This window comes from Prionailurus viverrinus, chromosome F1 (genome assembly GCF_022837055.1).
Source record: "Prionailurus viverrinus isolate Anna chromosome F1, UM_Priviv_1.0, whole genome shotgun sequence".
NCBI lineage: Eukaryota > Metazoa > Chordata > Mammalia > Carnivora > Felidae > Prionailurus > Prionailurus viverrinus.
Window position 1 is genome coordinate 10,032,659 of NC_062577.1, and position 12,740 is coordinate 10,045,398.

General features: G+C 33.2%; 1 protein-coding gene across 4 annotated transcripts in view; it reads right to left on the reverse strand.

Moving 5' to 3' along the window:
* KIFAP3 (kinesin associated protein 3) overlaps positions 1-12,740 on the reverse strand; it is a 169,698-nt gene that overhangs the window by 61,096 nt on the left and 95,862 nt on the right. For all 4 annotated transcript variants that reach the window (XM_047840887.1, XM_047840889.1, XM_047840890.1 and 1 more), the window contains 3 exons: positions 9,740-9,840; positions 1,785-1,893; positions 203-315 (listed from right to left, as the gene is read on the reverse strand). In XM_047840887.1, coding sequence (XP_047696843.1) covers positions 203-315; positions 1,785-1,893; positions 9,740-9,840 — 323 coding nt within the window. The remainder of the gene's footprint in view (positions 1-202; positions 316-1,784; positions 1,894-9,739; positions 9,841-12,740) is intronic.

The following is a 12,740-nucleotide window of genomic DNA, read 5'->3' on the forward strand; positions in this document are numbered from 1 at the left end:
GGGATCGTAAAATGAAAACAACTCTAAAATTGAGCATGGGATTTCTGGAAGCTAAACTTACAAGAAAGTTTATAACAAAAGAACCAACTTGGGTCATGAGTTAATATTGATAAGAGCTCAGTAAGAGTTTTATTTCCAAATGTAGGACTTTAAAGCTTCAATTCTCAGGCTGTTTTAATAGAAAGAAAGAAACTATACTCACAATAAATAAATTTTTAGTTGGTCCATCATGCTGGGAAATGTTCCTAATCATTTTCATCAGCAATGGATCCTTAAACTTCAGAGCCCTCTTCATGAGCATCTTTAGCCCATTTCCTGCAAAAAACCAGAAAACTCCTCCAATAGAATTAAGGTTCATTTAAGTTTAATAAAATTTGTTTAGTTTACAGTTCTCAAAAAAACCCCAATTTACATACAGTAAAATGCCTGAATCTTAAGTGTACAATAGATTAATTTTGATTAAATGTGTGCCCCTGGGTAATTCATACCCATATCAAGATACAGACATTTCCATTCATTCCAGAAAGTGTCCCTTCTCAATTTTCGTCCCCAAATGTAATCACTTTACTTCTCCTTTTCCTCTTCCTCCTATTTTCCTTCTTTCTTCTTTTTAAAAAAAAATTTTTTTTAATGTTTTTATTTATTTTTGAGACAGAGAGAGACAGAGTATGAGCAGGGGTGGGGCAGAGAGACGGAGACATAGAATCTGAAGCAGGCTCCAGGCTCTGAGCTGTCAGCACAGAGCTTGATGCGGGGCTCAAACTCACGGACTGTGAGATCATGACCTGAGCCAAGTCGGACACTTAACTGACTGAGCCACCCAGGCGCCCCTTCTCTTTCTTCTTTTTAAGCATAGATTAATTTTACCTGCTGTAGAATTTCATATACATGGTATCACACAGTATGTGCTCTTCTGTGTATGGAATATGCACCACAAATTTTAAAAATGTAAATGCTTTTTGAAATGTATCCTAAGAACATAAAAATCGAAATATGAAGTTTCAGAGAAAGGAAAACTACTGCAACATGGTTTGCTTCAGAAAAGAAGTGGCAACAAACTAAATATCCAAAATAGCTGATTAAACTATAGAAAATCCTTTAAAGGATTATTTTGCCACTATTGGCAATTATTTTATATAAAATATCTAATCACATGGAATGAGATTCAAGATATAACTTAAAAAAAATGTCACCATATATAGATACAAAAACCAAATTTTATCTTAAAAATCTGCAGAAGCATTGTACCAAAATTTTACCTATGATTATCTCTGGATAGTGGAAGAAAAGATTTTAATTTTTTCCTATTTGCTCATTTGTCCCTTAGAAAAACAAAAAACAGAAAACAAATATGTATACTTTCCAAATAAGAAAAAAACTATTGAGCAGATTCTGAAATATCATAATGCACGACAAGCTATTTTACAAAGGTATTATAGAAACAAATATCTGATACATTTTTATTGTTATTATCTTACACTGTAACAGATTGTTTTGCAAATAAAAAGTTTTGTTTCATCTAGAAATGTTTTTAAAAATGAAATTTAATTAAGGTAACTAAACCCTGGTTTATAAAATATTACTAAAGGTAAGTATTTCTACTCATGATGTAAGAGTATTTGTTCTGAATCTATCTGACCTTTAAAGATTAAAGCTATAATTTTTAAAACTACTTAAAAATAGGATTTACACCGCTACTGTAATTCTTAATTCCTTGTTTCTTTTCCAGAACTTGCCAGTTGCCATATGATTAAAGGTTATCTATGAAGCTCAAAGGCACTAACCTTCACAGATAAGCTGTACATTCCTTTTGTTAGCAGCAAGATTAATGCAGAAAGAAATGAGTTCCAAGTCAATTCGTTCATCTGAACATTCAAACAGCATCTTCATTAACTAGCAAAAAGCACATGGAATATTTTATTCAAAAAACCACACAAAAAAGCATCAAAAACACCAGATGTATTTTATTACAATGTATTATCTTAGATTCTGTGATGGGAATAATATAATACATTTCAACATATAAGTGGTAAGCTCTCACTATGGACTACTGAATGAATAAATGGTTGATGAACTACTAGATGTTCGGTATTAGATGTAAACTACTGAGTACAATGGAAAATACAGGAGGAGTATTAGATACAGCCTTTGCATTTAAGGAATTTAAAATATTATGTAGAAGTAGAGCATTCTGAGCAAAAAAAAAAAAAATAGCTTGTGCAAAGGATACAAGGTAAGAAAGAAGAAAAGAAGGCAAGCATGGTTGGGAGTGCATGAAATAGTGTTCAGATATAAGAAGGTAAAAGCCAAATCATGCAGGGTCTTGAAGTACATGTTAAAGATTTGGGGCTTCATTGTAAAGATAATAGGAAGCCATTAAAGGCTTCTAAGTAAGTAAAATGGCAGGATAAGATCTGTGTTTCAAAAAGGTCTGGCCAGTGTGGAAAACAGACTGAAACAGAGTGAGAAAATGTAGGAAAACCATCTAGGAGCCTAGAGGAAAAGTCCAGGTAAGATGATGACTCTTGGACTACATGGGGCCACGGGGATGGAGATAAAAGGATGGATTAAAGCTGTATTTAGGAACGAGAATCAAAATGGGATTTAATAACTGACTAGATGTTGGGGTTAAGGGAGAGGAAGGGTCAAAGATGACTCCCAGGTTTCTGCACTGAGCACCAACATGGACAGTGGTGTCCACATTTACCAAACAGGAGAAACTAGAGTAGGAAGACTTTAAAGGGAAGACAGTCATTTTGGTTTTAGATGTGTTGAGTTTAATAAGCTGCCTATGTGATAGTGTGGTACAGATATTCAGTAGAAGTTATAAATGCAACCCTGAGTTTATAAGAAATGTTTGCACCGGAGATTTAGGAATTGTTACATATGGTTGATTACTGAAGCTCCAGGCTGGATCCAATCATATGGGCATGGGTATAAAATGAGAAAAGAACTCTACTTAATGATAAAAGAAAGAGAAGGTGGGTCTGAAAGGCAACAGACAGAAAAGCAGAAATCTAGGAAAAGGTAGGCTACCTATGCCATCTATCTGTAATCCAGATTTGTCATGATGAAAGATGGTTGCTATAATAAAGGAGAAATGAACTTTATGCTATAGTTTTTAGAGGCTAGTCTTCTATGACTGGTAAATCAGCGAATTAACTGAGTGTATACTATGTAAAGACATTTTTCTCTAAGTCAAATGGCTAAGACATAGGAAAGTCGGTCCTAAAATTTGTTACCTAACAATTTCTTATGTTTTGCCTCAGGGCACTACAATACGATACCTTTTTAGATCAACATGCCCTTGTGAATCCAACACAGCACGGTATATACAGGAAGTGAATAATAGCTATTTGTTCACTGGTTAGACCCTCTTCTGTTAAATCTTGTTTTAATTATTCTCTTTGTAAATTTCAGATAACTTAAGTTTCAAAAAGGATGTATGGTCAACATACAAAAATCAATTGTATTCCTATGTGCTAGCAGTGAACAACTGGAAACCAAAATTAACACAGATCACTTACAACTGCTCCAAAAAATTATACCTAAGTAAGTACAATTCTAACAAAACTATACTACAAAACACTGTAACAGGTGAGTAGTTAGCAATATATCATGCCTTTTTCCAGAGGGCAGCTCTTTAACCACAAATGTTGCTACTAATGGAATCTTTAGATAAGGAATCATTAACACTTAATAATATTATAGAACAAAAAAATTCTATGGCAAAACTAAAATAATCTTAATCTATTGGATATACATTTAATAGATTTTGCTACCTATCTATATGTTAATTGCCAATTAAAAGTACAAATCAATAAAAATGTATGTGATAATCCTCGAATTAGTATGTTTTTCATACTCTAATTAAAAATTTACTATAGATTTCTTCCAAATTTTTACTGATGTAAGAAACTTCTTTATAATAACAAAAATCTGTTACAAAAGCAAATTATCTGTTGCTATTTACTTGAAATTGACCTTGTAGTATGAAAATTGCCCTTGCAAATGGGGTTAGAGGTGATCTATTAGAAGCTGATGGGTTTTGTTTGCTTTTGGTAATTTCTATGTTAAATCCTGTGGTGAAGTAATCAGGGGCTAGATTTTTAAAAAATAATGCACAGTTTGAAATCTTATCCAACTACCCCCCCCCCCCAAAATCAAGAGAAATTAGGACTAAATGTGAATGAAATGTATCATGATATAGAATTAGTTTTTCATAATAGGAAAGAGAAACACTTCAATTTTAATTAAAGCATTCACATTTTAAAATAATAGTTTCCTTCAAACTCCATGGGCAACATTATGTCTCTAATTTGATTGCTACCCCTGGCACTTCAAAAGTAAGTGTAATTGCTGACAACTAGGAAATATTAAAACTAGATTTGTTCTGTTTTAACTATGTCCATTGTCATCTTTTACTAATTTAACAGGAAAGCACTAAAAGGGCTTCAGCCTGTGCAATGAAGAGGCAATAGTGCTCAATCAGACAGGTCCCATATTGAGTATCAGATACCAAAGACTCAAGACTGAAATCACTGTGTCTAGACTCTCTGGCACCTGACTTCACTTATTTACCAGTGACCAGAGGCCAACCCCCACAGCTCTCTGAATTCACATACACCTCTACTACCCCCATCCCCCCACCCAAACATCTTTGAATGATTATGGCAGAACTTTGCATGCCTCAGGAATCTCTTCTGACTGGCTACTCCCTAACTGTGCTGTTTGAAGTGATGCTCTGGTTTCTGAACTTCAGCAGATAATGGCAGGCAGGAGCAAAGGGGGCTGTCAGAAAGGACGTTTACCAGCATTCAGCTAAAAAGAAGCATGTAGATCAAAGAGGGGCCAAATAGGACAACTGTGGTAGAAAACATGTGGATCGCTATGAAGATTCTTACACACTGTTCCAGGGTAAAATATTAAATAACGCCATGACATCATTACCTAAACATGCACTTTGATTGGCCATTCTAATACCAATAAATACTTTTATAAGCATCTGGATGGCATTTACACCTATTTAAACAAAACATGCATCTTAGAGGTCTAAATAACAATGAACTGTTAATGTGTACTTTTAACTATTATTAGAATACAACTATTAACTCCTGGTTATCCCCAAGAATGCTTACCTGAAACAATTCACCCACTGAGACCATTAAGATCATCTATAAAGCCAGACTAGCCCTGGACCCCAAATTTTGCAGAATGGTGACATAATAGGGAAAAAAATTACAATATATTGGGTAATTAGAGGCACTAAAATACAAAAGAAGAAAAGCAATATAATACTGGGAGAGATTATGAGGCATATTGAACATATAAGCACCTACTCTGAGTATTAAATAATTTACAAAAAGTCTAATTACAGGTTTATCTTATAAAATGCATACAAGGCAGTATTTAAAATGGACAGTGAATGGATCCAAAATAATGTGAATGATTTGATATTTTACTAAGAGTACCGTATTTTTGTATAGTCTTTTATGGTTTATAAAGCTCCTTTACATAAATATCTAATGTAATTAAAGAACAAGACCATATTCCACCTTTTTTTTTTGTCATTAAAATGAATATGGGTGACTAATGAACCACTGCTTTCCTTCTTTCAAGGTTATTTTAGGCTTTTCATTTATAATGCTTGACATTCTTCTTCTTTTTTTTTTTTTTTTTGAGAGAGAGCAGGGGAGAGGGGCAGAGGGGGAATGGGAGAAGGAGGGAGGGAGAGAGAGAGAAAGAGTGAGAGAAAGAGAGAGAGAGAGAGAGAGAGAGAGAGAGAGAGAGAGAGAGAGAATGAATCTCAAGCAGGCTCCACGCTCAGCACAGGGCCCGACACAGGGCTCGATCCCATGACCCTGGAATCATAACCTGAGCCAAAATCAAGAGTCAGATGCTCAACTGACTGGGCCACCCAGGCGCTCCTTGACAGTCTTTACTAAACAAATATTAATGTGCATAATTTCAAAGTTAACCAAGTATTACATTAATTCTAAGATCCAAACATTAGATATAGCTTTATTTAATAAGTACAATCAGCTGCTGTCACAAAGTTTTTTTCTTTTGTTTTGTTTTGTTTTAAGGGTTTTATTTTTAAGTAATCTCCACATCCACCATGGGGCTCAAACTCACAACCCAGAGATCAAGAATCACACACCCTACCCATTGAGCCAGCCAGGTGCCCCAGCCAGTAGTTTAAAGCTTTGCTATATTTAAAAACATTACTCTGAGCAGCCTCTACCTCTGAAAGGAGTATCTTTTTAACTTAGGAAGGAAGCTTGTTAATTGCAATTTAATCCCAGACTTGCTTTCCACAATTCTGTTATTCGATAATGCATGTCGCACTGGGTGGCAATCAAGCCATGTCAACTTTTCCATAACTATTTCAAAATTGAGCCTTATAAGTCATAGGCTGGATAGCATGTTAGGACCAAATATATGTGAGAGTGCCATTTGGTTTCTCAAAATATGGCTTCATACTAAAAAGCTTCAGGATGTTTATGATGTAATTTGGTAACATCACCTCACCATTCCTATAAGGGTTGAATTTTATTAAAAAAATAAAAAATACTGACTACTAAATAGGTTTTGGAAGGTTTTGTTTATGAAATATAGTTCATAAATGTTCTGAAATGTTCTGAAAAACCCACTGCAGAAACGTTTGAGTTAAAAATCATTAGTCAAGAAAACATGCATGAATATTGTTCTTGAAAAGGTATGGGAGAATTTTCTACATACAAAGTTTTCAAGTGCAGTGATAATATTTTTCAGAAATGACCTAAAGAGGCTCTTACTTCCAATTCTTTATTTAAAATAAAGTTTTATGTCTTATGGTTGAGATTATATATTCTAAAAGAGGAGAACTCCAATTTGAAGACTCACCAAGAGTAAGTTTTCCATCCCTTTTTACTTTACATTTATTTCTTTTTTATTTAATGTTTTTTTTCTTTAAGTCTAATCTGGATAAAAACAGTCAATCTAGGCAAGAATACTATTCTTCTTTGGCTGCTTTCCAATTCATATCCTGTAGTCAATGAAGTTCTGACACTGAATGGGATTGGAAAAGGAACACCCTTTGAAACTGCAAAGCAGAAACCCTTGGAACATATGGAGTGAGACTGTAGTAAATCACCTGTAATCTCCCTTTGACATGGCTACTCTTTTATTGAAAACTTGTTTGACAAAGAATTTGATTACACTCTGCACTGGCTACACTTCTGACATATGTTATCTCTATAAGAAGCCTTGCCTTGTTAGATAAGATATGCTCTATATTCTTTGAAGAATGTCTATTTCCTATAAACATAATTAGTTTATCCTCTTGATAAAAAAGGCTAAGAAATTACCCTTAAGAGTTTATCAGTTTTTTAATTGCATGTAGATAAAGTGTTAAAATTCTGGAATAGCAAATTCAATTTTAGAACTATCTCACTAATTTGGGATGAATGAAAAGATTGTCAGTAAGAATAAAAAGAGAAATTATGGCTGATTTTTTTACTATACATTAATTAATTCTCAAGTAATATACATTTAATAACTTATATCAGCTTAATGGGGAATTGCCTAGCAGAAATCTTAAGAGGAAATACTTTTCTAAGTGTGACTTACTATTCATACTCTTCTAAAGTGTTGGGTTTTTGGTTTTTTGTTTTGTATATAGATTTAATCTTTATTTATTTTTGAGAGAGAGAGAGAGAGAGAGAGAGAGAGAGAGAGAGCATGAGCAGGGAAGGGGGAGGGAGGGAGAGAGAGAGAGAGGGAGAGAGAGAGAGAGAGAGAGACACACACAGAATCCGAAGCAGGCTCTGGGGTCTGAGCTGTCAGCACAGAGCCCAATGCGGGGCTCAAACTCACAAACTGTGAGATCATGATCTGAGCCAAAGTCGAATGCTTAACTGACTGAGCCACCCAGGTGCCCCCTAAAGTGTTTTTTAAAGTGTTATTTTTATTGTTTGCCATACACCCTGCAAGTTTGCTTTTTCTATTTTATGAAACCATTTTATAAAAAATAATGTAATATTTAAAACTGGCCCAACCAGTGTTCCAATCATCAGATATTCAAATTAGTGGAGCTCAGTTTAATAAAGATTGATGGCAAAATAGTGATTCTGTGAATGTATATTCCCTAAGAGCAAAATATGTATAATATGTATAGAATCTCTATCCTTATAACATAGTCCATGCAAAAAAAAAAAAAATCACTGAACTACTTCAAGATAAAAAGGCCTAACATATGAAATATATCAAGCAACCGAGTCATAGCAAAATCTTTCTTAAAGATAAAAGAATTTTGATAAATCATTTAAAATCACTGAACATAAACCAAATGAACAGGCAAAGTTAGGAAATACTAGCAATATGACAAAGAATTAAAATAGTTATTTCATATATTAATACTAAAAATATTAACGTGCCAATGGAAAAATTGGCAAAGGACATCAATAAATAATTTGTAAATTTTTTCTATACACACACACACACACACACACACACACACAAATTACTCAGCCATAAAAAAGAATGAAATCTTGCCATTTGCAACAACATGGATAGAGCCAGAGAGTATAATGCTAAGTAAGAGCAGTCAGAGAAAGACAAATATTATATGATTTCACTCATATGTGAAATTTAAGAAACAAAACAAATGTGCAAAGGAAAAACAAAAGAGACAGAGAGACTCTTAATTATAGAGAACTGATGGTTACTAGAGGGAAGGTGGGTGGGTGGATGGGTGAAATAGGTGATAAGGGATTAAGGAGTGCACTTGTGATGAGCACTGGGTGTATATGGAAGTACTGAATTACTACTGTATATCTGAAGCCAATAAAACACTTTATATTAACTATACTGGAATTAAAATAAAATTTAAAAAAAGGAAAAAAGTGACAAACATGCCTTCTTAGAAGAAAATATGTCAAATACACAAGTGTTTGTACCTTTTGACTTAGTAATTCTACTTTCAGGAACTTAAACTAAAGAAAAACACAGGGATGTGGATAAGCATTTATATACCATGATATTTATTCCACCTTACTTCATCTGTTTACCTAAGTTTACTTACATCTGTTTTTATGTGATAAACTGGAAAAAAACACACAATTTAACAATAATTAAATAATGATACATTTAAGCAACAGAATATCATATAACTATGAGAAATAATTTTTGAAGACTGTTCAATGACATGGGAGAATACATTGTGACCTAGTAAGTAAAAAAAGTAATATATAATTACATACTGTATATAATCTCAATATGTTATTTTTTAACTCTGTAGAAGGAAATATACCAAAATGTTAAATGGTTATCTCTGAGTTTGGGATAACAAAGTTATTTTCATTTTTATACTGCTCCCTATTTTCCAATTTTCTATCACAAACTCATATTATGTTTAAGAGGGAATTTTTTTTAGGGAAAATGTATCTGGAAAATCAAGAGAATAAAATGGAAAATACCTATTTTTTTAATGCTTTTAAAAAACACTTCGGGGCGCCTGGGTGGCGCAGTCGGTTAAGCGTCCGACTTCAGCCAGGTCACGATCTCGCGGTCTGTGAGTTCGAGCCCCGCATCGGGCTCTGGGCTGATGGCTCAGAGCCTGGAGCCTGTTTCTGATTCTGTGTCTTCCTCTCTCTCTGCCCCTCCCCCGTTCATGCTCTGTCTCTCTCTGTCCCAAAAATAAATAAACGTTGAAAAAAAAAATTAAAAAAAAAAAACAAAAAACACTTAAACCACTTACCTGTGGTATGCAGTCAGTGTATGCAAACATTGATTTAAAGCGATCATCCATGCTAATGTGGTAAAGAACACACATTGCTATTTGTTTGTAGTTTTCATTACCTGGGAGTAAGAAATCATGAACACGATTAAATCATGGATATAATTAATTTTTTTGGTGTAACACACTCAAATTAATACATTAAGACTTTTAACCTCCTGAATCAAATGCTTATACACCTCTAATTTAGAAAATATTTTGACCTCCCTATTTCAATTTTAAAGTCTAGAATATACTGTCTGTGAAATATCATTAATTTCCAAGAGACAATGTGCATTTTGCAAAAAGAAAATTAACCACAAACCAAAGAATTTATTGTTTTCAGTAGCCTACTGTGAACCAGATTGGATCACTGGCATCCTCACCCTGATGTTCCATGAAAATATGTGATTAACACAGCTCCTAACAGTGATGATATAAGAAAAATAGCGAACAGAAAGTATATTTAATTCTTATGAGTCAGAAACTGGAAAAATAATCTAAATGATAAAAGAAGTACAGTAGTATTTGTAACATTAAAAAAATACATGACTATAAAACGCTAAGGCCTACAAATAGACTAAGGACCGCCTCAGTACTGAGGCCTAATACACCTCAAAACTGAGAAAGAGAAACAAATGATATATCATAGATTGAACAATAAAATGGGATTCTATGTATCATGCAGTCCTTCTTGCCTTCAGATAGGTCATATTTTAAGGTCCTATTTATGATCTCTAAGTCAGTGACAGAACTAGAATTAGAAAACTTGTCTAACTAAAAAGTTTTATCAAGAAACAATATCCTTTTTGAAAATTCTAGGCTATGAGAAATACTTGAAGATATGTGGAATTTAAAAGAATCAAGTAGGTAAGTGAATTTAATTGATAAATAATATATGAAGATTTTAAAAGTTTAAACATGGAGGATAAACTTAGCACCTTTATCCTTGTGTCTACCATACCACAAAATTACTAAAATATGTAGTGTTTTTTAAAATTCTGTTTTAGATTCTTATTGAATTTTTTGATATATTAGGCATATCTTTCCAGATGGTTAGAAATTCTTAGACCATGTGAACTTTGGTATTCTCACAAGGCTTAGTAGAACACATGGTAGTTTCTTATTAAATATCCACTGACTGATTTTAATATTTAAAGAGCATGGTGATTATAGTTAACAATCCTGTATTGTATATATTTGAAAGTTACTGACAGTAAACCTTGAAAGTTCTAACCACACACCCACACCCATCCACACACCCCCCAACACACACACACAGTTAACTGTGTGAGGTGACAGATGTGTTAACTAACCTTACTGTGGTAATTATTTTTCAATATATACATATATCAAATCATTACATCACATACATTAAACTTATATCATGTTATATGTCATTTAGATCTCAATAAAGCTGGAAAACAAGGAGCAGTGTTACATTAAAAAACCAGAGGTTGGGGTGTTAAGGAATCTACTCCTGAAATCATTGTTGCACTATATGCTAACTAATTTGGATGGAAATTAAATGAATGAATGAATGAATAAATAAATAAATAATAATAAATAAATAAATAGACTAGCATGTCCACTGGGTTATTATTTTTTTTTAGTATTTTAATTTATTTAATTATATCCAAGTTAGTTAGCTTATAGTACAACAGTGATGTCAGGGGTATGGGTTATTATTTATAACTGAAAATTTGAAAATAATCTAGATAACCAACATTTAGAAAATCATAAAATAAATGGTGATATGCTTAGGTAATATTATCTAAACATTATGCAATTATTATGCTTTGCATGTTATAATTATATAACATTATATAAATATTAAAAATCATTTTTAAGGATGCCTGGCTTGCTCAGTTGGTGTAGCATGTGATTCTTGATCTTGAACTCCATGACGGGTGTAGAGATTAGTTAAAAATAAAATATTTAAAAAAATAAAAAAAAATCAGAGGCTAAAACAGAAGAAATAAACACATTTATTCAAAGACAGAAATTACTAACTTCTACAAGAGCTTCAGATTTGAGGCAAATATTTTAAAAGTTATAGGAGATCTTTTACAAGTAAATAAAAAAATATAGCGACTAGCTCTAATTCTTTGTTTTCCTTGAGCTTATATGTTACATAAAAATATATCACGTGGTGGGACACCTGAGTGGCTCAGTCACTTAGGCATCTGACTCCTAACTTCGGCTCAGGTCATAATCCTATGGTTCATGAGTTTGAGCCCTTTGTTGGGTTCTGTGCTGACAACGCAGAGCCTGCTTGGGATTCTCTTTCTCCCTCTCCCTCTGCCCCTCCTCTGCTTGTGCTGTCTCCCAAAATAAAATAAACATTAATATATATATATATAGAGAGAGAGAGAGAGAGAGAGAGAGCGAGCGAGAGAGAGAACAAAATGAATCTTCAAAACAATAATCTGTCAAGTAAATATTATCCCTATGCTTCAGATGAGGAACTTAATGCTTAGAGAAAAATATATATTTGCTACACGGCCTTGTAAATGAGCAGGGATTTAAACTCTGATTCTAAAATCTTCACCAGGTTATGTTACAATAACACTCAAATACTTTTGTAATTGATAAGATGAAATGGCCTTCTAATACTGGGTATGAAAGACTGATCTATACTGACAGACATATGACAGAATAAAACACATTTTTGAAATACTTTTTTAAAAGCTGGATTTCTGCATCTTTCAAAATAGTTTGGTTAAAGCCTGTTTCCTTCGGCTTTCCATATCAGCATAAAAATGACTCCCTGGGATAAAACAAACAAAGAAAATCCATTCCTTATCTGATGAATACATACTAGTATACATTTTCATTTTAACTAAAAATCTGTGAATTCACTAACTCAACCACTTGGAACACAACACATGCAGAAACTACATTTTATATGTGAAATAACACTTATTTTATCTCATGTTTTATGTCTGTTTCTCTATAGCATTATAGTTTATAGAAAATTTGC